Raw genomic sequence first — 26,049 nt, 5'->3', positions numbered from 1 at the left:
TATCGTTGCTGCTGGCATGCTCCATGTGCCGGTGCTTCCCTGCAACCGGCGGCAGGCTGTGTACATGTCATAAGTGAAGTTGATGCTTCGTCGTCAAATTCCCCCAAGTTCTTGTATTCGTGTGCTTGAAATGTCAAAATCCTATGTGCAGTGTCGTATTGGTCGTTTCTTTCGTATCTCTACCGGTATGTCATGTCCTTGCGAAAATGTTTCGATGTGTGTAAAGTGTGTGTGTATATATGTGCAATTCGTTTTCTTGCAATGTGTTTCGCCATGTTGTTCAGGTGTAATTCGATAGCATGTGAATATGGGGGACCAATCCCCCAACGCCGTCTGAAGAGTAACTCAATGAATTCCCAAAGATGCAACAATCTTCCCCCTGGTAAAATGCCGAGGGAGTGCGTCTCGTGTCGTCAAAAACTGTGAAAATCATGCATACCGTGGCATGGGGATGAGTTTCGGGCTCTTCTCCTTCTTGCGCCTCTCCTGCTCTCGAGCACGCTCTAGCTGCTGTTCTGCCGACTTTGCTCCAGCTCCGCTCCCAAACCCCAGTCCCAAGCCGAGAAGATTCTTGCTTAAGCCTTCCTTAACGCTTGGATCTTGACCGCCACCGGCAGCGCGCATACTCTTCCTGCGCTCGACCTTCGCTTGGTACTCTTCGATTCCAAGAACGCTATTATTGCGCTTTGGTCCACTGTCCATGCCCAGAACCTTCCAGGCTTTCGCACCTTTGCTCGGACCACGCTTTAATATGGTTTTCGATCGCGTCGTTGAATTTGCCGGCTTTACAAGCGGCGAGATTGTGTCCTGCCATTCAGCCTCATCGTATAGTGAGATTGGGCTGATTGATGCATCAGTGACGGTCCCTGTGGATGGCTTCCGCGAGTGCGCGACCGTAGAAGATCGAGAGCAATGCCCATCACAAAAGCCTTTGGGCTGTTTCTTTGAGCTAGAAGGACTAGACATGATTGATGGTGTAGGCAGCTCCACCGGCGAAGTAACCTCATCCTTAGAGTCCTTAGCATCCACTGTCAGTATCTCGATAGCTTTCTCCAGGTCAATACCAGATCCTGTATCACACATAGCGAGAGCTTTCCCAGCCCGAACTTCGTTGAAGCCCAATTCGCGCACCAAAACTGTCATAGCTCTGTCCACGGGGTCTACGACGCCGGGAGTCGGAGCTGCGGGTTGCCCAACAGCTCGGAATGGCACTCGTGGTGCCGGGCTCGCGTATTCCATCGGGAACAGCGTGGCTCCAAGTTTTGCGCTCGCTGTCGGTGTCATTCCAAGGGCATAAAACGCAGTCGGGTCAGCTGTTGGAGTAGCTGGAAACATTTGCGGAGTCTGACTAGGCTGAGTGTTGGCGGGATCACAATCTGGCCGTATCTCGAGCCGAACATCCGAATGTGCGACCATAGAGACCGGTCTCCTTCTAGGTAGTGTCGTATCGATGCGCAGAGACTGCGTCTGGTTTAGGGTTGCGCGCATGGGCGTAGAAGCCAGCTGCCGTTCATCAAAAGATCTGGTGGGCCGATGGCTTGGCTTGCGGACATGTGGATGTTGCCGGCCGGGTACACGAGGGAGAGAAAACTGGGCGGCTCTTAGTGTAGCGTCCTCTAAGAGCCTTTCTTGGTACACTTGAGCGATGGCATTTGTCAAGAATGAGGACCGACTCTGGCCTGCAAGCGGAGCTGGCCATTTGGTCAATCCTAACATTTTCGCTTGATTGAATGAACACGATGACAGTGCCAGGACTGTCTGTGGACCAAGGGTAAGCAGATAACACACCCACTCCCCGAGATGCTGAGATTCAGTCGTGGTTTCCCGAAGATGCCAATTGTCGAACACGCCGGGCGTGTTTGGCCTCTGACTCACGTCCTTGGAAACCCGAAAGAAGGGTTTGCAAGCATTGCCAAAGTCCGTTCATATCCTCGAGTTCCGTGGTAGTAAGGCCCTTCCCATTGCCAATGGCAAACCCTGCGCCCATATTCTTGTTCGCTGCTCTGCTCCCATTCAGCCAGTCAATCTCTGCCTGGGAAGTACTCGCCGGGCCAACGGCGTTTCCGAAGAGGGTGCAGTATGACCAGATCCGCCATAGAGCATTGTCGATCTGCTTAACGCGGTCTTCATTCTGACCAAGTAGTCCAACAAGCAGGCTCGGTTTGCAAGTTGAGCTGCAATGAGCCAAGATGAAAGCTTTGAGAGCGCTCAAGTTCTTAGAATCCCGACGGAACGCCTTTAGAACAAAATCGTTGGACCCTTTCAGAGCGAGAACACTCCGGCGAAACTCCCATGCCGGCCGTGATGTCTTGAAAATAAGGTGGCTCACTAGGTTGGACTCATTGCGGTGAAAAGTACGGTAGAAACCCTTGCTGACCATTGCAGTTGACTGGAGATCTTCCACGCTGTGAAGGTTACACATGATTTTGTAAATTACTTGTTCGGCTGTGGAAGCTGTGATTGGCTTGAACAATTTATTTCGGCGCTGTTTGTTTGGCCTCGACTTAGGCTGCACTTGGCCTATCGATGTCAGGATGTCGGCGGTATGGCGGCGGTGCTTTTCGACTTCGGAAGCAGCATGTTGCTGGCCATATGCCTCAGAAAGCGGGGGATCGGTCCTCCGAACCTTCAAGTTCCCTGGGCGAGCTTCTTGCACAGATCTGGACCTCCAGGATGGGAGCTCGGACACGGTTTGCCCATCAGACGCTCGCCTAGCAGAGGCGCTTCTTGTTCCTGATGATAGCCGTTGCATCCTGTTCAGGCGACCCGGCGGTTCATTAGATGGTAGCTCTGCAGGGAGTTGCCGCAGTAACAGATCAGGTACCGATAAGGATGCCTTTTGGGATGCGGACGGGCCTGGAGGGAGCGGTTTATCCAGATTCGGTGGCTGCGACACAATGGCTACCGATGAAGAAGTCGTATTCGAGTTGAATCTTTGCGTTTGTGAGCAGCCATCTATCAAGTATATCGAACGCGATCTAGAAGATTGGCTTGGGGTCTTCGACGGTTTTACCTCTGGTGGCGGTGTTGCTGATGAGCCGAAAGGTGACTCCTGTGCATAGCTCGAGCTTGACGACTGCCTGGTAACCAGAGGCGAGTAGTCGCTCTCCCTTTGACTTGGGTGAGAATAACATGATGAGGATGTTGATTCATTTCTGATAAGATCGACCTTATGCTGCTGGGGCTGATGTCTTAAAGGCTTTGCTTCGTCTGTGGGTCGATTTGCACCCACGGTCGGTACGCGAATCTCGGGGTTGGGAGCTATCGACACCTGTTGACCTGGTTGGAGTCTAGGTAAAGCGTCGAGATGCTCGAACTTGCCAAACTCATCAAAAAGACCTAGTAACGACCGCGTATCAACCCGTGATATGTCGGGTAATCGGTGAGCTAGGAGATCGGATGTACTTTCCCCTGTGTTGGCAGATCCGTGTCGTTTGAATAGAAAAGGAGAACGGTCCTTACTTCCCAGACGCAAAATTGAAGTCATGTCGAGGGCGATTATTTGGTGGTACAGGTTGCGGAAGCTTCAGACACTTCTCCAATCAAAAGCGATCCACAGACAAATGTTTTGGTTCGTAGCGAGGTCTCACCTCCCGGATGCATTGCGCATGAATGCCAGCTGAGCACGATCCTTGGATTAGGATTGCAAACAAGAGAGGGAAAGAGTCGATACCAGGAGATATGATGGAGCAGTGGTAAGCAGGTCGTCGTTGTCTTTTTGTCGGTGGTTGGGCCTGAGTGGGATGAGGAGACCTTGGATTATAGCCAACTTGACCCGGTTCGTGGCCAGGCTGAGACTCGAAGCAGTTTAGTAGCAGCTTTGGGGCGTGCTAAGTGGCGGCAGCTAAACATATCCTGCAAATGGGGGCGGAGTTGCGGCGCAGGCCTGATACCGGCCAATCTGGTCGGCTTGGAGTAGCCGCTGATACGATTGGCTTGTAGGCGACTGGCTTGGACTGCTGGCGGTAGGGAGAGGACGATCGTGGACGATGCGGAAACTGGCGGAGGTTCCTTAGGCCCGCCGCTGAGCCTTTTCGCTGCGACGCAAAGCTTGCTGCACCTCTTTGGGCTGTGGTGGCAGTAGGTGGCAGGGAACACGAGATTTCCAAAGCCAGAGTTGCTGGAGGGATCCTCTCGCTTCTTTAATAATGCTCTCCACGGCGGTGGTAATGTATGAGATGTCATGTCTCACATGGCGTTTCTTATTGTTCCCACCAGGTTGGTGACCTGAAAACCTGGCATGGTCTCCATCGCCAGCGGCAGTGGATTCGTACTCGTAGCGATTCAGCCAACTTTGCAGGACATCTGAAGAGTTGGAGCCGATCCATCATACGTTTGCGGTGAAGCGCTGTGTACCATGTCCCCTATATGGTCGCTTAAACGTCAGTCTTATCCTCCTATGAACAAAGGGCTCTCCAGCGACCTCGTCCGACCAGGAGTACTGACACACGGGGTTTCATGTAATTCTCCCCTGGTCTCGGCTGTATTCCGTGATTTGCAGTGGTAATGACGGGATTCATACTTGGTCTTTTAGACGAAATGCAGAGATTGTCGGTTGATGGTCGCATGCCACTAAAAGGCCCGTAATGCAGGAATCTGGGAAGTTCCCGTGGGGTCAATAGCCTCTACTCATTTCGCACCTCAGACTATCGTCATACCATCTCGATCAACACGGGCACGTCGTCAGGAAAGTGCGCGTGCTAGGAACAACATGTGGAAAGGAGATGCAATCAAGCGTGAGATTAGCGACGCCAACAGAACTTGTTGGAAAAATAATGTGATGGCAATTTTGAACGGGCCAAGAGGATGAAGTGTTAAGCAGGTGCAATCTTGGTCTTGTCGGATTCCCAGTCCCCCTAACCCCTTATTCTATTCAGACGTATCGTGCTACTCACAATTCACAAAGTTAGATCTATCCGACGAGTGATAGCCCTGCAACTGTTCGTGGAGTGAACTTGCTGCAGGCTTCGGCTTCCTCCTGAACTTATAGCAGCGTTCTGAGCACTCGAGATAATTCATTCCGGCTCCCACGTCTTCCGGATTCCTCTGTCATCCTCTGTCATCTCGACATGTACGGGATACACAGGGCTGATCAGGCCCCAATCATCCTCAACGCGAGAACGTGGGCCATATGGTTTGAAGGTGTTCTGTCAGCAGAATCCGCCTCAGAATTCATTTGCAACCTCGGATTGCCCAGCGGCACCGAAGCAGCAGCCGATGGAGGCAGACAAGGATCCCTATCGAGATCCGAGAAGAATAGGCCCCTGACAGCATGATGATCGCGTGCTGTTCGCCCTCGATGCCGGAAAGGCTAAGCAACCACTCGAGGGACCCTTGAGTAGCAACAGAGCCGCTACTCGAAGTCCATGATATACCTGGACGCAGTATGGCCTTTTGCAATCAGGGCTTCTTCTTTCTCTTTGACATAAGCCGCTTGTAATGGGCTTTCTTGCCGCTGGTCTTCGCCTCTTGAATCTCAGCGTATTTCCGCTTGAAACGTCCGGTCTCTCTTTCTGTAGCCATCGCCTCCTCCACAAAGTTGTTGGAACGATCTTTCTTGTTTATCCTGGCGCTGAAGAACTCTGTGGGTCCTTCAATGACCGTGCCTGTTTGCGAGAATGTGGGAATCTTGCCCCTGCGATTGTTCTTCTTGTAATGCCTGTGAGGATCGAGGACTGATCGCATCTCAATGAGTTGAAGATCGCGCTTCAGTTGAGGAGTCAAGGTAGTCTTCGGTAGGTCGAACCAGTCCGGTCCGGTAGAGGCCTGATCATTCTGTGGCAGTCAGTACTGGATGGCAACTTCACATTGTTACAGGAAGGGCGACTGGACGATATGATCAGAGTAACTATGAATAAAAGTGCTCTCATGGCGGCAGGGCAGGCCAAAATGGACTGCTGATCTGCGTCAAGAAGAAATTGGGATAAAATTTCCTCATGTCGTCGGATAGTGGATGGGGTGGAAGGGGACACTCACGATTTTCTTTGGCTTGTCGGCAACTCCTACCGCCCGCAACCCGTTAGCCAGCATATTTTGATCCCTTGATACAGTGGCTTGAGGATTTGTCTGAGCAACGCCACTGTGATCTTTGATATACGCTGTCTGGTTCAGGGCATGGCGGAGTTTCGGTAGCCTGAGAAAAAGTTAGCCGCATATCGAGATACAGCAGGACGCACTGCATACCCTTTTCTCGACGTGGCCTTCTTGATCTCGCCGTTGAGACTGATCTCATCCGTGCCCGCTATGGCAGAGCCCTGAGCAGCAGCTTTCGTCTTTAAGCGCTGTTCAGCCTCTGTCAAAAGCCGATCTATCTCGATGTCGTCCAACATTGTCAGACTTAACCGGGCAGATTCGCATGATGGCGCGCTGCGTATTAGACTGTGGTCACTCAAGAATTTGTCTCTGGAAACACAAAAACCAAAAAATCCACGGCAGCCCGAGGATTCCACAGAGGGAAACTTCGCCGAAGAGTGAGATTCAGCCGTCTGCACGTGACGTAAGCCTTGTGCTGGAGATTTTCCTACCTAGGCTCGCTAGCAAGGCTAGGTAAGCAACTCAGCATCAAACCTGTTTCTGTCGTGTGGACTTTTCTCAACTCCTGCCTGATTCCACTGTTCCGGTGTTGTTGGGAGTAGTCTCGCTGAGAATCTTAGCACCGAAGACGCGAGCATAGAAATTCACTTTGACATCAGAGCTTGACAAGCCGCAGAGAATGGTGTCTGCAGCCGAGGCCTCAAGGCCGACCCATGCACGCCCATGCTTCTTCTCGCCAACTTAGCTTCACTTCGCTTTCGTGGGACGAGATGGATCTTTGCGCCCCAGCCTGCAGCAGAGACCGAGAGCTTCTCATCCCGCACGTTGTCCAGCTGGCCATCGGAGCGAGTGGCCTGATGCATTCGCGAGCATGGCCTTCAAGCAGAGGTCAGATATGATTGGAGTCCCTTGCATGCCAACACATTGATGCCCGACCTGTGAGGCGAGCCTTTTCAGGTTTCCCACTCCCGTTTTGGACCGTCTAGCCTTCTGACATGAAGCAACATCCAGCTTTCTGCAAGCTGTAGGGCTGAATGACCTACATAATTGACATCACGATTTGCTCTTTGACAGTGATATTCAGGCACGGCTCGAAAAGCATAGGTGAGAAGCTCGATATACAGATGAAGTATTAAAAGCTTCTCGGGCACATTCTAAAAGTCTGAATATCAGGCCGTGTTGTTCCGCCTGTGTGGGATTTCATGTGGAGGCAAACGGCCTGGCCGGTTTTTCTCGCACGATCATGTCTATATATACGGTCCTTTTGAAGTGAGGCGGAGAGTGATGCATGCTCATAGGCCCAAGACGGGGCGCGTTCCTAATGGTGGCCATCATGTTCACCACCTCTCATTGGCCATGAGCTTCATGTTTGTTTAGAGATGGAAGCCATCACATCAAGATTGCCTCGTGAAGTACGGAGGAGGGTGGCTGCAAGAGACATTTTTGGACATCAAGAATCGTAGTCGTCATGCTGTAGAACTTGGTACGCTCGGACTTGATGCGCAAGGTTGCTTCTGTAAAAGCCTGTGTGTGCCATCCCCGCCTTCACCTCTCACTATCTCGAGGTCGCAGGCTTCTTCATCTCCGTCATCCCACAATCTTCACCGACATTTCCAAGATCACCTTGTTTAGCATCTCGTGCTCTATTCCCTGATTTCAGACGATTCTGATCGCTCTTGCCTTTGCGTATCGAGTCGGCGCATAGTCGATCGGAGCCTACGCAGCCAAAGGCGCAACTGCGACAGCCAGCTCCCAGCCTCTTGTTGTCTGCTACTTATTCACCGCGATCCGATTCTTAATCGCCATCTCAGTCTTCACATCGCCCATACCTCCGTCTCGCTTGGCTACTTGCTGTCCGGTGCCTCTGTCGCTGTCGCGACCCGATTTTCTCCCGACGTTCCACGGTGACCACCTCAGCCATGGAGCAAAACCAGAAGAACACTGGTCCTCCAATATACGACATCAGCCAAGGAGGGCACTATGGAGCAAGCGCTGCTGTGAGTTATACCGATTTCATTTGCCGAAGGTTTCCGTCGTCGTGTTGGTGAGAACGCGCACCTCGTACCTGGATGCGACGGACATGCGTTCGTAGCCGAGACTTCGACGTGAACTCGTCGCGCATCGCGTTTGGAACTAGCTGACGAAGGACTATAGTTATCTGCCCAAGGATATGTTCCTCACACGGAGTTATACTCAGGGCTGTGGTCAAATGTAAGTGTTCTGTACCGTGTCTCCCTTGAAACTCGTTTCTCACATTCTCTTCAGATCAACCAAGGTCTCACCGGTCCATCACGCGAGATCCTAGCCACCTATTGGCAGCAGACCATCAACCATCTCGAAACCGACACTCACGACTTCAAGATACATCAGCTTCCGCTCGCAAGGATCAAGAAGGTCATGAAAGCAGATCCAGAAGTTAAGATGATATCAGCTGAAGCGCCCATTCTCTTCGCGAAAGGATGCGACATCTTCATCACAGAATTGACCATGCGAGCCTGGATTCATGCCGAAGACAACAAGAGAAGGACACTACAGCGAAGTGACATTGCAGCCGCCTTGGCGAAGAGCGACATGTTCGACTTCCTCATCGATATTGTCCCGCGAGAAGACAGCGCTGGTCACGGTGGTTCGAAACGGCCCACCACCAGCGGCCAAGGTGCTGCGGCTCCAGTTCCACAGCAGCAACCCCAACAGCAAATGGCCCCTCCAGACTATGGCATGCCACAACATGGTGCAATGGGACCCCCGGACCAACAATACGGAAGGCCACAGATGTATCCCGCACATATGGGTGGTGATGCACAACAAGACCCCAATCAAGGTTACGGCCAGCCCCCTCAGATGTTCGGTGGAGGCGACATGTACAACCCTTACACACAGGGACAATTTGGTGGAGGAGCCCAACAGGTAGGCTGATGTCCGTCATGCTTTGTTCCATAATGTAGGGTGGTCTCTATCCTCGACCCACCGAGCTTCTGGGAGTCATGATTGAATCGAGGTAGATCGATGACTGACTCTTCCACTGCAGATGTATTCGAATCTTCCAGGACAGAGACCTCAGAGTCAAGGCTATGGCGGGCCAAGGCCCGGGACCGCAGGACGGAATGAGCAAGTCAACGAGCCAGGGTATGGACCCGGTTAGGAGCAGGCGTCCACACAACCAAAGCAGGAGGTGACTATGCGAAAACGGAAGCGGAAGGTACCTTCGCGAAAGCAGAAGCAGGAGGCGCACGAAGAGACGCAGAGGATGTTGTATGGGTTACCCAGAGACGAAAGCCGCCAGAGAGTCAGCGACTGGCTGGAGAGTTGCAGTGAAAGTGAGCTGACAGCACAAGACGCAGCACAGCAGGAAGGAGTTCTTCCCGATGACTGGACTACCGCAACATGAAATTGCCTTGGTTTTATCCCCACCAGCAACACATTATTTGGTCTATCTTCCACACTGTATTATTTGAAGAACAGTAGTACAAGCTATCACCCGGCCGAACCAGCCAGCCAGCCCTAACGCAATTAGACGAGCGTGAGGAATCAGACCTTTTTCACTTCTGGTAGAGTATCAGTACTCTCCGACTTGATTGAACAGACCATCCACCTATCTTTGGGACAAATTTATCGCTTGTACAGATATATGAAAAGGGGTGGGAAGTACGGAGTAATCAGCACTAAGTTAGCCATTGCTTCATGTTATACGTGCCGCTATAATCCCGCTCTCGCTCGACACATCGGCTGCCGCGATAGAGGTTGGCTCCTATGCTTTACAAGCATGGATGTACAGTAACAACTGGTCAAGTCTTCTCGTGTGCAGTTTGCCCTTGACCAAAGTTCCAGAAACCGACTCTTGGCTCTCATAGCCGGATATATGCAGCAACACCTGCTGCTTTGTCCTCTTCCATACCAGCTACGCATGGGTTGATCTGTTTTGCCGTTCAAGGAGCGCGGCACTCTTCCATCCCCCGCCCATATCAGGCTCCGTCACCCAAATGAAAATCTTATCTTCCACTGTGCATGAACCTATTCTGCAACGCTGCGAACGTAGCATTGCTCCTCATACTGCCCTGGTGGCCGGTGGCTGGACTCTGTCTGCCGCCCGGGGTACCGGCGCCGCTCCCGCGATCGGGTCCACTGCCAACAGTCGGGCTCTGTACGTTGACGTGCACCACTTTCTCGAGCAATTGCGGTCCCTTGAGTGGGTCGACGTTGCGGTATTTCTTGTTGCGCAGCGAAATATCGTAGAATTCGTCAGGCTGGTCCGTCGACATCAGCGCGACGGTCTGGATGAGTTCATCGAGACTCTCGAGCAAGATGGAATTGTTTGGGAGTGTCTCGACGTAGCTCCGGAAATGGCCAATGTCCATGGACAATTGGGCGATGGCGGTCGTTGTGATACGTTCGACACTCGGGGAGAGTGGCAAAGAAAGGATCGAGGATGCGGTGTGGGAAATCGCGTTGAAGAGCATCAGGTCCTTGAGCGACGAAGGCAGGGACAGCAATACCGAGTTGATGATGTTCGCGAGGTAGCGGGTCAGTGTAAGGATGTAGTTCGACGGCTCCGTGGGCGGTTGCCGGCTCAACCAGTCGTACTCGGCTGTTTCGATGAGGTCGGACACTTTACTGTTGACGAGCTCGAAGATGCGGTTCTCGGCCGTCTTTTGGTGCTGCGAGAATTGGGCCGTGGCGCGGAGGGAGATGGCGAGGCCGGGGCTCAGGGTCGATGCGCGCGCAGAGGCAAGGAGCGTTTCGAGTTCGTGGCATGCCGTCGTGAAGTGGGACAGATTGATGAGGATCTGCACGATCTGGCCCAGGTATTGGGACGAGAGTTTCGAGACGAGACTTGCGCAGACCTTGGAGCAGAGCAGGTCGTCGAGGGAGGTGAGTAGTTGGGCGTCGATCCGGGCGGAGAGCGGGGACGTCGATTCGTCTTGAGAACTGAAGAAGTAGAACTGGTTCAGGAAATTGCGGATGTCGATGCAGCAGAGCGGGTACATCTGCGAGAATGGGAAGACGGTGGGGAAAGTCATTTCGTGGACGGGCCGGTCGGGCGTGTACCAGGATACGTTGACCACCTTTTCGAATTCCTCGGCGTTCTGGATCGGCATGGGCATGTAATCGTCTGTGCCCACGATCTCGATAAAGTCCTCGCTGAAGCGCTGCTTGAGAAGTTCGGAGTATTTGTCGAAGAGGATCAGGACGAAGTTGGACACAGCCGAGGTGTTGAAGTTGAAGGTGTTCATTGTTTGGATGAAGAGAGAGATGAGGTTCTTGATTTTGAGGAGGTGTTCGGCGTTGTCGACGGCAGAGAGGGCCTTGGACATGACCGAGATGCCCTTTTGACAGAGTGAGTCCCAGAGTTCTTCCACGTCGGCGTTGGAGCGCAGGTCCGGTACTTTTTTCATAGTCGCGCGCTCCATGATGGCGAAGCCTGCAATGTCTTCGAGGAGGCTGTGCAGGTCGCCGAGTTCTTCGTCGACTAGGGAGATCGTGTTTTGGAGCAGAAGGTCGCGCTGGGCTCGGCGGCTCATGGCATAGTCTGCTTTGAATTTATCCATCCGGCCAAGTGAGCGGTGGATGTGCAGAGCCTCGAACAACGGCGTGAAGTCGACTTCGAGATCCTCAGACTTGAGGAGGTCGTACTCTTCGTGCTCGTCTGCGACCAATTCGATGGCGGAGTTCAGCTTGAAGTTGGCGAGGTAGGGGTTCTTCTCGGCTCGCTCTTTGAGCCGTTGCTGGCGCAGGTCGGTATTGTAGAAGGAGAGTTCACCAAGGTATTGTGACATTTCGCGGACTCGAAACAGCCAGGTGTTGAGGTCAGCCATGACAGCTTCGGCAATGGATTTTTGAATAGCAGGCACCGATTTTTGAATCAACTCACTCAATTTGTATTGAGTGACGCTCTGTAGGTGGACAGTTTGCAATTCGTCTAACGCCCGTAATGCTGCATAGTGTCTCTTCTGATCACGAAGTTCTTGGACTTGATTGGCGAGCCGAAGCACCTCCAAACAATCTTGCAAGGCATGGCTGGCGTCGTCAATGTTTTGCCTGACACCGCGGCATTCGACCAAGGCTTTCTTCTGCTCAACGAGCTCCTCGGTGCTGGCCTGGATGGACCGGTTCAATTCAAGAGTTTCGTTTGTCAAAGTCACGGTGCCTTCGCGAATTCGGAGCAGCTGTTTAACCGACTTTGCGAATTCCTGATGATTGGCATTACATTGGCGTTCGATTTCAGCTTCTCGTTCGGCAGCGACATCGGACAGCTGGCTAAGGAGATGTGAGGTCTTGTTGCCATAGCTGTAGTCTCTGATGTATGGAATCAGCTGGTCTAACGTATCCGTTTCTGATGATGAAGTGACAATCTTAAAGCCTCGGTCAGCTCTCGGAGTTCAACAGTCAATATGACCGGTCGTGGTTCACCTGTTGTAGCACACTACTCGTGTCATTGCCATATCGTGTCACTGAAGGCATGCCTGCAATCTGGGCTCGCCGCCTATTGGTCTGGATATCAAGATTGATCGACTGTAATCCTGACGATTCAAGCTGCATGGAATGAAAAAGACGCGTGGGACAATCAGGAAAGCCGTAGGATACAGTCAAGGAGACCAAGAGACATGTCTGCAAATAACCAACAATAAGGCAAATAAGCCGATATTATGATTCTGATTCTGATTCTGCACCTTGATAAATGGAAGGATATTGTCCGCCCTCCTGATCTGACAAGACAAGGGTGCCTATTGTGTCAAAAGCACGCTAACGCTTTATGGCTAGCGGGCTGCCAAGGGGGATTGAAGCTCGTTGTCGATCTTGAACTTCGTCTGTTGTTTGTTTGGACCACCTTCACTTGTCGTCAGGACACGCCTCTCCCCCGCTCGGAGAGGAAGAGCACAAGGGGAGAGGGAGGGGCGTTGTCCAAAGCGCCTTGTATATATTAAATAAATTGAACCCTGCAGAGACATGCTGTCGACTTGCAGTGGGCGGGAGTGCTTGTCGTGCCTTCGTTTGATATCCAGCAAGAGGAGGACATGCATCCAGACAGGTGAGACTTGGAAAACAGCAAGAAAGAATACACAACAAGAGACTGCACTGAAGCCTGTACTGAAGCCTGCATGTGTGACTGAAGGCTATGCCGAAGCATGTGTTCATACAGAGCTAGTTTCGAGAACCTCGGTGAACCTACCAATTTGGCACAGCCATCTGCCCCTTTCAAGTTGAGTCTTGCTCAGGGCATTGATATGCTTGCAAGCAGACTGTCTGGCCTTCTCGAATGAGTGTACAACCAGACATGTTCTAAGACCAGTTGTTGATTGGCTGGATGCTGGAGTTCCTGACTGGGATTCCGTGGGTTTCCGTGATGTCGTTGACCATGCTACAAGATGAGGGGCCTTGTGAGCTTGTTGATGAGAGGCTTCGGGCTGAAGAGGAAAAGTGCTGGCCTGTCGCGACATGAAAGACGGTCGTCGCAGATGGAAAGTCTGTATGTGTTTGTGTGAGGATGGCTCGTCGCAAAGCCCGTCATACGGAGGAAGGTGGGCTGTCCTGACATGAGCGCGGACGCCGAGCATCGTCTTGGTCTCTCACTTTCCTTGACCATATCGTCTCGGCGACAGCCCTCGACGACCTTTTCTTCGTCGTTTGAAGCATTTGAAGCAGTCTAAGCCATCTTGGACCGTGAAGCGGCTGGGAAACGGAGTTTTTCTGCCGTGTTGTTGTGCTCCTTCCTCCTACAAGAAACCCCTCCCACTTCTCAACTCTTCTCACTTTTTCACCATCTTTACCACTCTCCCCCTCCATCCCACAACCACCTTGGTCTCTCTTTATCCATCTCAATCACCTTCATCCTTACTCCCTACCATCTCTACATTCCTTTCTGAGCATCAGCTCCTCATCATCAACTCTGGTAAGTTCAACTTCCTTGACTCGAGGGTTGTTGTAGCTCGTCTCTCCCATGGGAAGTGAGTTGCCTGCCTCAATGCCCATCATTTCCCTTCTGCCCATCTCCCTCAAATGCCTTTGACAGTGTCTCATCGCCTTCATGATTCTGATGCGAGCTGGGGTTTCATCCTCACCTCGTCTTTCTTCACTAGCATATCCATCTGCTGGAAAACACTTTCTCAGAAACTTCCCATTCTCATCTTGATACCGTACCATTTTGAGAGATCAAACAGTCGACTAACACTTTGGCCAGGGACAGACATCATGTCTCCTCGTCGTGGCTCCGCTACGGCTTCCAGCCCTCACTCAGAACACGACACTACCTTTCACGGAACCCCTTCCACCAACACTACCTCCTTCACTCCTGCAACTGGATCCAAGTGCTACAGAAAGCCAACCGTTGAGGATGAAGATGTCATCTACCACAATCACTGGGACAAAGCTCGTGACGCCGCCAAGCATGGACCAGTCAAGCGTACCATTGTCACCAAACCTGCTGGGTATGCAAAACATCCACAATCTTGAACGTCTTTCCGACAACTGACTTGATATAGTTCCTTGGGTGATGATGTCTTTTTGACCGCGCCAACTTCTGGCAATGTTCCTCAACTGTCGCCAACTGCCCAGGTCTTCAAACCCAAGTTCACTCCTCGTGCTGCTCCACCTCGCGCCAACCGCACTCATGCCTTTGCTCCCTCGCATGGCACAAAGGTTGTCGGACTGGATTACTACCCATCAAAGAACATTGTTCCCAACGCAAACAATCCTGGAGTAAGATCCCTACTTCAGGACAGCATTCCAGACTCCAAACCGAAGTCCTTGGCTGACATGCAGGCTCCTGTCTTGCAGGCTCGTGATCCCCGGTCCTACATCAAACCAATTGGTGGTACGCTTGACACTGACATCGAGGTGTACCTCGATCGTTTGGGAGTATGGAACATCAGTCACATGGATTTCATGATGAATGCCAGTGGCAAATACATCAACGATGTGCACTTCACAGAAGGAGTCTTCAGCACCGATGAAAATGCCGTCCGTGCTTTTGCAGTCATTGGCGTCCCTGCGGACTTCCGCTCTCGTCGCATTGCCGAAGCCTTCAAGGTACCTTTTCCACTCACGACTTCAATGTCCCTGACACTGACTCTTGCTAGCTCCAGGACTTCCCTTCGCTCAAGACCATCAATGCTGCTCAAGTTGTTGGTGGTGGCCTCTTCACCGTCGCCTTCTCGGACGTTCGTGATACGAAGAAGGCATGGGACGTTGCTGCCAAGTTGATTCCTCACACTCGTATCTTCCCCATGGCCCCAAGAGCTGTTGCTGCAGATCAAGGTTACAACCCAAGTCACGTTAGCGACTTCGAAGGACAACTCATCGTCACTGTCTACTACAACGGAAACCCGAACTTCAAACAACTCGAGGCTGCACCAATTGTCGCTGAGATCAAACGTCTCCTTGCTCAATGCGGTGAAGTCAAGGCCATGCATACCTTGCCTTCGACCCAACTCCACTGCCGTGACTTCCGTGTCGAATACTTCGACTCCCAGGCTGTTCCCTGTGCCAGAGATGTCATCAGTGGCACCATTCTCGAGGTTTGTCACGATTCTGCTTACTTTGCGGCCATAACTGACGTACATTAGGGTGGCGCTGTTCTTCATGCCGAAGCATACTCTCCTGACATTGTCTTCCATGCCGACGATGTTGAAGCTCCTTTCGAACAGCTGTCAATTACTGGTCGATCTACTGTCCCGGTTGACGAAGACTACGATCGTCTTGCCTACGCCATCACTCGTGATGTTCTTCGCAATGGCCGTCGTCTCAACAATGCGAACCACAATGCTGTCGACATTGCTCGAATTCAGTCGGGCATGGATGTCCGCACTACGGTGGGTTTCACAACTCTTCATCTTGACTTGGATTCGGCTCATCATTTTCAGATCATGTTGCGCAACATTCCAAACCGTGTTGATCAGGCCATGCTGAAGGAGATTGTCGATCAAACCAGCTTTGGGCGATATGACTTCATGTATCTTCGCATTGGTGAGTCCATCTTCATATCTTGCTGATCCCTTCGCTGACTCTTTGTAGACTTCGCCAACAACTGCAATGTCGGCTATGCTTTCATCAACTTCGTCGATGTAAGTTACTCCGTCTCTTGCGTCTGAAGGAAACCACTAACTGTTGCTAGGCGCCTTCTATCATCCCAGTATGCCTTTCCTCTTCCTCAACCCCCGTCATGTTCTTGTTTTGCTCACTTCTGCCAGTTTGTCCTTGCTCGGGCTGGAAAACGTTGGAATTGCTTCAACTCTGACAAGATTGCTGAGGTCTCCTATGCGAGTAAGTTGTTCCACTGCCTTCAGATTCTCCAGATGACTGATTGGACATCGCAGCTATTCAAGGCAAAGACTGCTTGGTCCAGAAGTTCCGAAACTCTTCCGTCATGCTCGAACATCCAGCCTTCCGTCCCAAGGCATGAAGCACCCATCCTCGACATCGATGTGAAGCTGACTGTTTTGCAGCTGTACATCGCTGGCAATGTCCCGGATGCTGGTCAAGAAGAGAAGTTCCCTACGCCTGACAACCACTCCAAGATGCGTCGCTCGGTCGAAAATGCTGAACATGTTGGTTTGTACATCCCCAGAACCCTGGCCCCTGCTGTTCGGCACCCCGACCAATCCCCACCTCTTGAGTTCGGTCGTCGTTTCTTGAGACGTACTGCCAAACCCTCTGAGACTCGTCGTCGCAACGGCTTCTATCTTCCCCCTGCCCGTGGAGATACATTGTACCCTTCCGAAGTCCCAGACTCTCCTCCTCCTCGACCATCACCAAGACGTCGCCGTCCCGTGTCGTCCTTGGTTGATACCAACAGTCCCTATGACCCATTTGCTGGCAACCCTCGCCCATTCTCGTGAGCACACACTTGTCTTTACGTTATTGCGTCACCAACATACTGACTCACTTTTCCCTGCAGGTCTTTTCGCTCCTAAGCAAGGTCAAGCATACCGCGAGGAACAACGTCGTCGTCGTTCTCAATTCGACCGCGGTACACCAGGAGCTGAACATGAATTGGACATGAGTCGTCTTCGTGTTGACGATATCCCGGCTGGTCCGCCGCGCTTCAGACGATACCTTCCGCATTACTAGGTCGACGCTATGGTGGCGCTGGACGTCTTACGGGTTTCAGGTCACAAGTCGTTGGTTCAGAAGTTGTTGGTGGTTCTCGACGTTGAGGTCTGGAAAGTCAAGTCTTTGCCGGTGGGCTTGGATGCTTCCTCCCTTGCCTTGTGGTTTGGGTCATGGCACTTGGTCTTTCGATCCTGGGCACACCATCATGTGTCATCATTCCCCCAGTTCACTCATCGCTCGACAATTTCCCCTGGTGTTATGTCACCACTGCCCTAATACTGCAAGTTTTCTTTTCTTCGAATATGGCTTGAGCTCTGCACAAGAATGTGTCACAGGAACATGGCAGATGGAATGGTTCTTCATGGAAAAGTCATGTATTCAGACACTTGTCGATGGCGAGATGAGTGTCCCTGCAGTGTATGATCACCGTAGGTGATCCATTAGTTAGACAGAAAAAATTGACTCAATCAATAAGATTGTACTCGTTTGAGTCAAGAAAAAATCTTCGTCTTCTGATCCCATCCATGTGTGATATCTGTATACCCTTCGTTGGACCCTGGTGCTCTAAATCCTACATGCGGGCCCCGAAGTAGGAACTTACTGCCTGTTTTCCTAGTCGGGACGATGCTGTAGTGACCTGAAGTAGATCCGGCTTGCAGGCCCTCGTAAAGCCCTCCTGTCAACATGCTAACTGTCCTCTCATTCTATGGCTTTGTCTCGAACGGCACGTACCTCTTCGGCAAGCAAGTTCACCCCAGGCATAGCACGTCAGCCTGTATTAAGCGTACTTCCAGGCTCTACCGTTCTGTGGATCAGACCCAACTTGCGCCCCCTGATCCCGAACACTTTGCAAGGCTGGCGGTCCTGCTTCCTCAACGCCAGTTGGTAGTGTTGGCACATGCCATAGCCGACAGCTGCCAGTCCTGATCGTTAAATAGGGTAGCGAAGGGCTGGAGAGAGATGTGCCCTTCAAATGGGCACGGTCTCATCTCGATATTGTTTCAAGAAGGGAACCGGCTTCGACCCAGCGGTTCCCTTTTCCTCGAGAACAGGTTGCAGTCCATCGGCAAGCATCCTCTTGGCCTCAGCAGCCGCCGGTTGCACAATGTACCTCGAAACGATGGCAATATGCTTCGTCCTAAAGTGTCTCAATGCATCGAGTGCCAGCTGAAAGGCAGCAAGCACTTCCCCGTCATCGGGGTAGTGGCAGTCGACGATATCCCGCAAGGACGGCAGCGCTTCGACTGCTCCGAGAAACTCCCTGTGCAGCCGCGGCATGTACGGACGCATCGTGACGAGCATTTTCGAGCCGTGTTCGACGCCGAGCACATGGTCGTAGAACTGGAACAGCGAACTCTGACCGGCACTGGCTCCGACGCATCGCACAACGACAACCGAACCGTCGCTGCAGTAGATAGTGACGCCGTCGGGGAGGCCTTTATCTTGGGCACCGGCGCTGCCAGCGAGCATTGGCCTTATCTGGTGGTAGAAAAAGTCCGGGTTGCAATTTTGATGCAGAATGGACAGGATCTCGGCCATCCTTTTGAATGTGGATGAACAGATCTGCAGTACTGGGAGCAAGTCTGGCGCGTGGCCGGTACGTTCGACTCGGATGATGTCCAGCAGCAAGGTGATGAGCTTGCCTCCTGTGGCTTCGACCATGCTGGGCACCATATTGAACGCGTCTTCATCTCTCGTGCCGGTGAAAGTGACGTAGGACTTTATCCTGCTGAAGTCGGTAAGTATTTCCGCAGGATCTGGGTGCCCGTTGTTGTCGGACAGTGGCATCCAGTTTGAGAGAGACGAGCCAGCATAACTCAGGACCGGTGCCGTGCCCAGATGATTGCAGATCTTGATGAACGGGTCGCCGATGCTCGCTGGGATGATTGGAGAAGGGTTCGTCTTGTCCTGCCAGATGTAGGCTTGGGTCAGGTAACCGAGGACGAGATATGCACGCTTCCAGTATGCCGGACCGACGAGGTGCTCAGGGCTGAGTGTTTCGAGGCTGTCGACTCTGGCTCGCAGAGTCCGGGTCTGGAGCAGTTGTGGGAGATCGGAGCAGAGTTGGCACCATGGTCTATAGTATTCGGGCAAGTCTACAGCTTGGCTCAGGACGAAGCCTGTCTGAGGATCGAGGTCGTAGTCGAGAGCATCTGGGATCTGTGGACGTGACAGCATTGTCAATAGAGCCCGAGGGTCAGAAGGATCAATCAATTTGCTGCGTCGGCGTTTTGGATGAAGCGGCGTTGCAGCTGAGCAACGTGCTTGCTGGATGGCGAAGACATTCTCACAGCCATGCTGGATACGCAAGGCTTATGCTCAATGGATACGTCAGCGCCCTTCACTTGACATGGTGTTCTGCTTTAGGGGAGGATCGAGAGCCAAGAGCAACTCCGCCAATCGCGTCGTTCCGACCGCGGATTTGGACCATCCGAGATACAGCATCTCGGCGACGAAGAGGCAGATGTACTATAAGCAGGTTGATCAAATACCCATATCATGCCGCAGGGACGCGCTTGACTGTGGCTTGAGTAAGTGGACACTTCACTTCTCTGGCGCAGACGAGCGGCACCCATCATCGTATAATCCACTCCGTCACATCACGGTAGATGTCGTCCGCGTAAAACTCGTGCTCGTTGAAATCTTCGCATTTTCCAGCACCATTCTCTCTCGGCTCATAGAGATAGCAGTCTCCCATTATGGCGAAACTCCCATCCCCCAAGCATCGAAGCACGAATGGGTATAGCGCGCCCGAAAAAAACACAACCATGTCGCCTTCTTCAGCTCCCGGCGGCGCCAGACCCATAGACCCCTTTTCCGTGACGAAGAATCTCCTCCCGTAGCACGTCTCGTTCAACTCCCTGGCGAAATGACCGAATTCTATTTCATCCTTGGAACTCCCACTGCTTTCGGACCTGCGTTGCCATGCTCGAAGTACATCAAAATCGGTGAAGTAATCTTCCTCGAGATTGCGCAGAGTACCGCTGCCAAGTTTGTTGTACCACATTATGGACGCTGATTGTCCTGCTGTCAGCGTTTTCAGAAACATTTCCGCTACAGGCCTGCGGTAGCGCTTTCTTTCGGCTACTCTGGCAGCTATCTCCTCCCACTCGTGAATAGTGCTCCGGAACGAAGGACTGTCTGGGATATTGCTTGGATACACGCTCAGCACACTGCCAATGTGCAGCACAGTGTCCAAGTGGCTGCCCTTGAGATGGACCCTGGACCCATCAAAGCGCATGCCTGGCAGGACCTTTCGAAGCGAGTTGCTCGCTGCGGTCACCCCGTATGTGTGGTGGAATACGCGAGGTAATATCCCGGAAGGGTCTGCAGCGGTATAGTCCGGGACCCAGGACGGCAGTCCTCCAACGTGTCCTGATGAGACGCCAAACCAGGAGTAAAATTGCAGATCACCCTCTTCATTGATGATGGCCTCCGTGAAATTCTGAAACACTGTTCTGACATCGAACTCGTAGTCCACGGTGATGAGCGGGCGTAAGAAGAGCCCCAAGAGACCGTAAACTCTGTCGCGTGGGTCACTAGCATTGCAAAACCGACTGTATTGCAGAATGGTTTTGAGATTAGTGCTTTGCCCAAGACCTCGTAATTCGTGGAACTGCAAACGCATCAACATTGATACCCGGTCAATTAGAGAATATAATGAAGTGTCAACAAAGACTGGCATCAGCCCAGACAATTTCTGATGGCGTTGCGTGGAAGTTGCCTGATACGTGTATTGTGGACAAGGACAACTTACGTGAGTGATAACATCCACACCTCGAAAAGGGTCATAAATGTTGCCCATCCTGAAAGCAGTCCCCCTTGCAATCATGTCCAACTCTTCCTGGTCTCGGCCGCATATGACAACTGCCCCCTTACTGACAGCCACTTCTTGGATCACCCATGTTCTGAAGAAGTATGGTCGACGGCAGAATTTCTCGAATGCTTGTTGTGCCAGGCCAGTGTAATGAGGCATGTTCAGATGCGCCTCTCCCCACGGGTTATTCCTTCTCGTTCTGCCAGCTTTGTAGTCATCCCGGTACGTTTTCCACCCCTTGATATGCTCAAATATGAGGTGAGAGCCGTCTCCTTCGTCGCCGACCCATATGAGGACTTGTTGTGCCCTTTGGTATATTTCTCTCATGATGCGTACCTTGTCAATGAGAGCAGTTAGCGTAAGATCTGGTGCTGTCAAGGCAGTTCAGCAGAGTGATAAATGTTACCAGTCGGTGCAGTCAGCGCAGGAGGACGTGGAGGACGTGGACAACGTTTGACTTACCTGTTGATTCCGCTCACTGATGAAATTTTGGTTGATACAAATAGCATCTACCCAGAGCTTTCTCTCCTTGTCTGGGAGACGCAGCCGTCGTAGAGCGGTCCCAAGATTTTTCGTCACCACGAAGCCGATGCCCTGAAGTGAGATTTCAATCGTGTCTTCCAGATCACCCCAGACGTAGGAAAGAGCTTCGTAAGGTGGATGTTGTCCAAGATCCGTAGACAGTAGTTGACATTCAAGAGATGCGTCGGCATCCCTAGAAGGCTCGATGATCATCAGGCGTATAGCATAATATCCATCAAGCTGGTCGTATTTGAACCGGTTGTTCTTTGCACACAGAGAACAGTGGGCAGTGACGGTATGCTCTGCCGGCTCGGAAGCTGATGTAGAAGCGTAAGTAAGCTGCGCAGTGCCTTTCAAATCCGGCGTGAACCCTATACTGCCGGCAGATGCATGATCATGCTTTTCACGATCTGCGTTCTCGCCAATATGTTCTTTGTTTTCTGCATCTGGGCAGTCATTCAGTGACAGCGCAGGAAGGTGGATAGCTTCCCTGCTGTTCTTCTCGTCACTGGGATATACGACCTCGCGCTGGACTACAATTTCTTGCTCTGGCGGCGTCGGGACCTCGCTATCCGTGATATCATGGTCTTCGCCCTCCCCCAGTGCGTCAGTATCGTCCTCGAGCAATGCGTCAGAGTTGGAGATTGCATCATCTGGCGGAAACGTGAGGGTGTCAGACTGCTTCGGCTGCATGAAAAGGACATGATCCCATATATGCTGTGGCACTTTGTCCGGCGTCAGCCATAACTTGTCATGGTGGATATGTTCAAATTCGCCAGCTTGTTGACCATATGTGAGCAAAAGTTGATACAAAAGCACCTGTTCTTTTGTTAATCTGTCGTTGATGTTGTATTTGTCGTGAAAATAGTTATGCAGCATGCATTCCAGAGTCCTCAGTGCAGCAGCATGAACGCCAGGACAACATGACTTACCCGCGTCTCGGAGAAGTGATTGCACGGCAGTGGGTCCTAGCCTCTGGCAAATGGTGTCAAACAGCGCAGTTGCTACCTCGCCATGGATGGAATGTGTTAGAGGCGTGGCATGACCGTAATCACTGACGAGGTACTCTAGGACCCTTGTGTCCTTTCTGTTTTGCCGAACGTCGATAACAAGGTCTCGGAGTCCTTCTGAAGCTTCGAGCAAAGGCCCAAACCGTGCGACAAGGAATCGCATGAGTGAGAGTTGTCCTTCCCTGATTGCATACTTCTGGAATTCACCAGCATCAATCGCCGCTCCGTGGTCTAGGAACAACCGTATCACATCGATACTAAAGCATAACGGAACCTGATCAATGACAACACCGGGTTGCAGTAAGCGACGGACCCTTTCAACGTCTCCGTTGACGGCAGAGTGTTTGATCAGGAGCTTGCGGTCCGCCTGATCGGCCCCAGCCGCAAGGATTGATTCGCAGGCATCAAGTACTTCATCTGGCCTCGAGCCTAACCGATACTCGTAAGCTCCGGTCTGGAGGCCGGCGGCGATGGGCGTCAGGATCTCATCGTCGTGATATGGTTTCATGTACTGTTGCAACCGGGCTGTTCGTGGGTCGGCGCCGTACTGCAAGAGCCGGAGCACAATGTCCCTGTGGCCGCCAGCAGCTGCAGCATGCAAGGCCGAGCCATAGACAGTATCTCGGTCGTCGACTCTTGCTGCCTTTGCGTGAACGTCGACTCCATGACGTAGAACCGATTCAACATACTTTACTCTTCCCTGGTGACACGCAACGTGTAGGAATTTGACCAAGGATGGATCATCATTCGCAGTTTTCAATCCCGCGGCAAACAGGTGCTCAATGATAGTGGCCCACTGCTCCTCTAGAGGCGTATAATATCCAGAATTGGCTGAACCACGACCTTCATTCTCTAATCGAGCTCTCAGGGCAACCTGCAGTAGATTGAGCTCCGGCTTTGCCTCAACAGCTTCTGACATAGCTTCATCGTCCAGTTGTTGTGGCGGTCTTGGACGATGTAAGGTTGTGCAATCAGCGCCTGCCTCGATGAGGAACCGGAAGGACTCTTTGAAGCCATTGTCGCATGTCAAGTACAATGCCGTAACGCCGCTTGAGGCGACGGCGTTGACTTGGGCTCCGTGTTTGATCAGCAAAGGAAGCATCTTTAGAGGGATGGTCTCATCTCGGGCCGTAGCATGGTCCTCTATGCGCAATGCAATATGCAAAATGTCCGGGTGAGCGCATAGCAGCTTGTGGGTGTAATCCTTCGACAGCAATATTTCTCCCCTTTCATAATTCAACGCCTTCACAGCCTGTCGTACAGCCTCAACATGATACGCCGTAAATCTCGGGTCTCCCTGGCCTCTTGCAAAACATTCCTCGAACATGACCCTCTCTTCGTCAAAGATCCCTCTGCGACCGCGATGAGAATCTCTGCTGGCGAGATCGACCAACATAGCGCCAGCACTACTCATTTCGCCCGACGAAGGGGACATCTTGGACATGGAGGGCAGCTTTGGCGCATTCTACCGCCGATGCAATTGAGTCTTCATTGAGCGTGTCCACGGCGGAGCTGATGACCTCGTGGCATTGAGCGTCCGAAGACACATTGCTGTCGACCTTATCTACTGACGATTATTACTAAGTCAGTAGTTTGCATGTGCCAGCCTAGTGGCCTTAAAGGCTTATCATCTCGCAGGCGCCACGACAGGCTGACTGCTGGCGACTGGTGAGGCTGATAGCCGCCTTGTTTGAGGCCGCCCAGGGACATGACGTAAGCCGTGGTTGTGGGAAGGAACAATTGGGCTTCACCAAGCTCCATTCAAGATTCGGGCTGGTAGGTTCGATGTTCCTCAACCTGACATGCGTAGGGTTATTCTTCGCTTCTGTGGTGCTGTACGGCAACACCCAGCCAGAAGGGAGTCTCACTCCGTTCTGTGATGGACAACTGCAGACTGATTCAGCGATTCATGTCAATTGCGCGGCTTCACAGCTGGCTCTTTCATCTTCACAACTGGCAGCAGGTATCGCCATCAATGCGTTTGCGAAGCTACAGGCTTCCTGCTAATGGCCACCGAGCTGTTGAGAAGATCGCGGCTATGGTGGCGTATCCTACTTGGCTATCACCGCTCTGTCCGCCAGCAGTTTGTCACTACATAAAGCCTCGATAACACCGCGACAACGGAGGGCTGTACATGGGTCGTTTGCTCGAATCCTCAAGCTATGACTGAACATGACCGCTGTCCTTGCGACTGCTGTTTGCTCTTCTCGGTGAGTCTTCGCGATTGCCTATAAAACCAAGTCCAGTGTTCAGGTTGATCGATCTCTTCTTTCCACCAAACCATCACAGCATACTACTTTCCACAGCCAATACCCCAGTCTATGACTTATAAAAACAATCCATCTGACATGCGTACCAACGAACATACGGCGCTGCCAATGCGCTCGGATCCTTTTCAGGTTGGTTCCATCGCAGAGGCTCAGCATAGTCGCAAGGTGTGCATCAAGCAGAATGGGTCTACCTCCGATATGCAGGGACTGAATGGCTCACCCATGCTGCACGTACCACAGACGAACGACGACCAATATACTGGCCAAAGCTCAAGACTCTCTATACAGCCCCGAAATGTACTGCTCCCGCTCGGCGCGAAGGACACATGCCCGACCCCACCCATTGACGGCAAACGTGAGGATGTACCGGGTCCAGAGACAGATCGCCTGACATCTGAACAACAAGCTGCATCGACCGAATCGACTACGAGTGTAAGCACTCAGACGGATGTCCATCGAGCGGAGAGCGTCCCAATGCCACCATCCCCTGTGATGAACGCAGATGTTAAGGGCCTTTCAAATCCTGGAACCAAACCATGTGCTAACGAGTACTAGGATTCAATCGACACAAGAAGTCGACTGCCTGAACGGGTTGGCTGGGATCAGCAGCTTTACGAATCATGTCCTTCTCATTTCAGTTGCACCCCGCGCAGACCTTCGATCGCCGACTTTGAAATCATGCATAGCCATCTTCCCTTCCAGCACAGCCGCAGTCATACGAATGAGTCTAAGGCAGAGGACCTGATTGACCTACTCGAGATATCTGCACAAGCTAAGCCTTGTTCACCACGAGGAATCCGGGAGATCTTCCGAGCCGAAGAGGGTTGGCTTCCTGCACCTCCTGGGCTTGTCACCACATGGGAATTTGGAGCCATTGGACAACGACTCATTCCGGTGATCGCGCCTGATACTCCGGATTCTGACACTTTGGCTAGGTCATAGCGTGAGCTAGATAGACTTTTGGAGGGCTGGCTCGGACGTTCGAACCGGACGAGCTCTACAAATGCCAAAGTCAGTGATTCCAAAATCAACCCCACGAATGATATCAACTTGTCCCGTGGCTGCATTTGATTAGCCCAGTTCGGCAAAGAACACCCAAGTTGCCCAGGGCTGGTCTTGATGTCGAAGACCTTGTTTGGTCGGTCTGTCCAATCACTCAACAGCATGTTTCCGCTAGCGCGTTGGCGTCGCCAGAACCCAGCTGAGACGACTTCCCATTTCGGTTTACCACAGCCTTTATGTTCCACACCAATAGTGGTTGATATACCCTGGTAGGGGTGCTCACCGTTCCCCTGGGTTAGGCGCCAATATGGCTCATACCCACGACCTTCTCTTTTATGCTGTCTGGTTA

At 52.1% G+C, this 26,049-nt stretch overlaps 9 protein-coding genes across 16 annotated transcripts; 3 read left to right on the top strand and 6 right to left on the bottom strand.

Annotated features, from left to right (window-relative positions):
* Positions 1 to 429: 429 nt before the first annotated feature.
* PV05_05813 (uncharacterized protein) lies at positions 430 to 1,716 on the bottom strand (the record flags this gene model as incomplete). The annotated part of the gene is made up of 1 exon (XM_013462365.1): positions 430 to 1,716. The coding sequence occupies one exon, from the start codon at positions 1,714 to 1,716 to the stop codon at positions 430 to 432; it is 1,287 nt and encodes a 428-aa protein (XP_013317819.1).
* Positions 1,717 to 1,810: 94 nt separating this feature from the next.
* On the bottom strand, positions 1,811 to 3,487 carry PV05_05812 (uncharacterized protein; the record flags this gene model as incomplete). Its single annotated transcript, XM_013462364.1, has 1 exon — positions 1,811 to 3,487. The coding sequence occupies one exon, from the start codon at positions 3,485 to 3,487 to the stop codon at positions 1,811 to 1,813; it is 1,677 nt and encodes a 558-aa protein (XP_013317818.1).
* A 1,299-nt stretch (positions 3,488 to 4,786) lies between these two features.
* PV05_05811 (uncharacterized protein) lies at positions 4,787 to 6,381 on the bottom strand. The gene is made up of 3 exons (XM_013462363.1): positions 6,184 to 6,381; positions 5,977 to 6,133; positions 4,787 to 5,775 (listed from the first exon to the last, which is right to left on the bottom strand). Exons 1-3 carry the CDS (start codon positions 6,327 to 6,329, stop codon positions 5,401 to 5,403), a joined length of 678 nt encoding a protein of 225 aa, XP_013317817.1. The 5' UTR covers positions 6,330 to 6,381; the 3' UTR covers positions 4,787 to 5,400.
* A 1,146-nt stretch (positions 6,382 to 7,527) lies between these two features.
* Positions 7,528 to 9,640, top strand: PV05_05810. 3 transcript variants are annotated; one of them, XM_013462360.1, is made up of 4 exons: positions 7,528 to 8,030; positions 8,188 to 8,244; positions 8,299 to 8,940; positions 9,062 to 9,640. In XM_013462360.1, exons 1-4 carry the CDS (start codon positions 7,953 to 7,955, stop codon positions 9,173 to 9,175), a joined length of 891 nt encoding a protein of 296 aa, XP_013317814.1. In that variant the 5' UTR covers positions 7,528 to 7,952; the 3' UTR covers positions 9,176 to 9,640. The 3 variants fall into 3 exon arrangements, with proteins under 3 accessions (XP_013317814.1, XP_013317816.1, XP_013317815.1); XM_013462362.1 differs by having other exon boundaries at positions 8,299 to 8,974; XM_013462361.1 differs by having other exon boundaries at positions 8,299 to 9,640.
* Positions 9,599 to 12,694, bottom strand: PV05_05809 (uncharacterized protein). The gene is made up of 2 exons (XM_013462359.1): positions 12,442 to 12,694; positions 9,599 to 12,383 (listed from the first exon to the last, which is right to left on the bottom strand). The coding sequence occupies exons 1-2, from the start codon at positions 12,568 to 12,570 to the stop codon at positions 10,023 to 10,025; spliced, it is 2,490 nt and encodes an 829-aa protein (XP_013317813.1). The 5' UTR covers positions 12,571 to 12,694; the 3' UTR covers positions 9,599 to 10,022.
* Positions 12,695 to 12,864: 170 nt separating this feature from the next.
* Positions 12,865 to 17,542, top strand: PV05_05808. Of its 5 annotated transcripts, none has more exons than XM_013462358.1 (12): positions 12,865 to 13,921; positions 14,210 to 14,456; positions 14,511 to 14,727; positions 14,806 to 15,057; positions 15,108 to 15,545; positions 15,594 to 15,839; positions 15,891 to 15,993; positions 16,042 to 16,091; positions 16,142 to 16,159; positions 16,218 to 16,290; positions 16,344 to 16,861; positions 16,925 to 17,542. In XM_013462358.1, exons 2-11 carry the CDS (start codon positions 14,221 to 14,223, stop codon positions 16,427 to 16,429), a joined length of 1,719 nt encoding a protein of 572 aa, XP_013317812.1. In that variant the 5' UTR covers positions 12,865 to 13,921; positions 14,210 to 14,220; the 3' UTR covers positions 16,430 to 16,861; positions 16,925 to 17,542. The 5 variants fall into 5 exon arrangements, with proteins under 5 accessions (XP_013317812.1, XP_013317809.1, XP_013317808.1 ...); XM_013462355.1 differs by having other exon boundaries at positions 14,511 to 15,057; positions 16,344 to 16,423; positions 16,473 to 16,578; XM_013462354.1 differs by having other exon boundaries at positions 14,511 to 15,057; positions 16,344 to 16,423; positions 16,473 to 16,861.
* On the bottom strand, positions 17,463 to 19,364 carry PV05_05807 (uncharacterized protein). The gene has a single exon (XM_013462353.1). The coding sequence runs from the start codon at positions 19,255 to 19,257 to the stop codon at positions 18,049 to 18,051; it is 1,209 nt and encodes a 402-aa protein (XP_013317807.1). The 5' UTR covers positions 19,258 to 19,364; the 3' UTR covers positions 17,463 to 18,048.
* Positions 19,365 to 19,654: 290 nt separating this feature from the next.
* Positions 19,655 to 23,868, bottom strand: PV05_05806 (the record flags this gene model as incomplete). Of its 2 annotated transcripts, XM_013462352.1 has the most annotated exons (3): positions 19,655 to 20,695; positions 20,837 to 21,232; positions 21,359 to 23,868. In XM_013462352.1, the coding sequence occupies 3 exons, from the start codon at positions 23,861 to 23,863 to the stop codon at positions 19,655 to 19,657; spliced, it is 3,942 nt and encodes a 1,313-aa protein (XP_013317806.1). The 2 variants fall into 2 exon arrangements, with proteins under 2 accessions (XP_013317806.1, XP_013317805.1); XM_013462351.1 differs by having other exon boundaries at positions 19,655 to 21,232; positions 21,359 to 23,863.
* Positions 23,869 to 24,776: 908 nt separating this feature from the next.
* PV05_05805 (uncharacterized protein) lies at positions 24,777 to 25,640 on the top strand (the record flags this gene model as incomplete). Its single annotated transcript, XM_013462350.1, has 2 exons — positions 24,777 to 25,130; positions 25,254 to 25,640. The coding sequence occupies 2 exons, from the start codon at positions 24,777 to 24,779 to the stop codon at positions 25,638 to 25,640; spliced, it is 741 nt and encodes a 246-aa protein (XP_013317804.1).
* Positions 25,641 to 26,049: the final 409 nt, after the last annotated feature.

This window comes from Exophiala xenobiotica (assembly GCF_000835505.1).
Source record: "Exophiala xenobiotica strain CBS 118157 unplaced genomic scaffold supercont1.3, whole genome shotgun sequence".
In the NCBI taxonomy this organism is placed as follows: Eukaryota; Fungi; Ascomycota; class Eurotiomycetes; order Chaetothyriales; family Herpotrichiellaceae; genus Exophiala; species Exophiala xenobiotica.
Note: the sequence above shows the minus strand (reverse complement) of the source record. Positions and strands in the feature narration are given on the sequence as shown.

Bases quoted from the DNA above. Each gene is read 5' to 3' on its own strand.
- PV05_05811 (XM_013462363.1), bottom strand. From the start codon at position 6,329: ATGTTGGACGACATCGAGATAGATCGGCTTTTGACAGAGGCTGAACAG. The intron at 6,134-6,183 runs GTATGCAGTGCG...ACTTTTTCTCAG, and splicing joins AAGGCCACGTCGAGAAAAGG to GCTACCGAAACTCCGCCATG. The intron at 5,776-5,976 runs GTGAGTGTCCCC...TGACTGCCACAG, and splicing joins CCGACAAGCCAAAGAAAATC to AATGATCAGGCCTCTACCGG.
- PV05_05810 (XM_013462360.1), top strand. From the start codon at position 7,953: ATGGAGCAAAACCAGAAGAACACTGGTCCTCCAATATACGACATCAGC. The intron at 8,031-8,187 runs GTGAGTTATACC...GAAGGACTATAG, and splicing joins ACTATGGAGCAAGCGCTGCT to TTATCTGCCCAAGGATATGT. The intron at 8,941-9,061 runs GTAGGCTGATGT...CTTCCACTGCAG, and splicing joins TTGGTGGAGGAGCCCAACAG to ATGTATTCGAATCTTCCAGG.
- PV05_05809 (XM_013462359.1), bottom strand. From the start codon at position 12,570: ATGCAGCTTGAATCGTCAGGATTACAGTCGATCAATCTTGATATCCAG. The intron at 12,384-12,441 runs GTGAACCACGAC...CGAGGCTTTAAG, and splicing joins CGAGTAGTGTGCTACAACAG to ATTGTCACTTCATCATCAGA.
- PV05_05808 (XM_013462354.1), top strand. From the start codon at position 14,221: ATGTCTCCTCGTCGTGGCTCCGCTACGGCTTCCAGCCCTCACTCAGAA. The intron at 15,840-15,890 runs GTGGGTTTCACA...CATCATTTTCAG, and splicing joins GCATGGATGTCCGCACTACG to ATCATGTTGCGCAACATTCC. The intron at 16,424-16,472 runs GCATGAAGCACC...ACTGTTTTGCAG, and splicing joins ATCCAGCCTTCCGTCCCAAG to CTGTACATCGCTGGCAATGT.
- PV05_05807 (XM_013462353.1), bottom strand. From the start codon at position 19,257: ATGCTGTCACGTCCACAGATCCCAGATGCTCTCGACTACGACCTCGAT.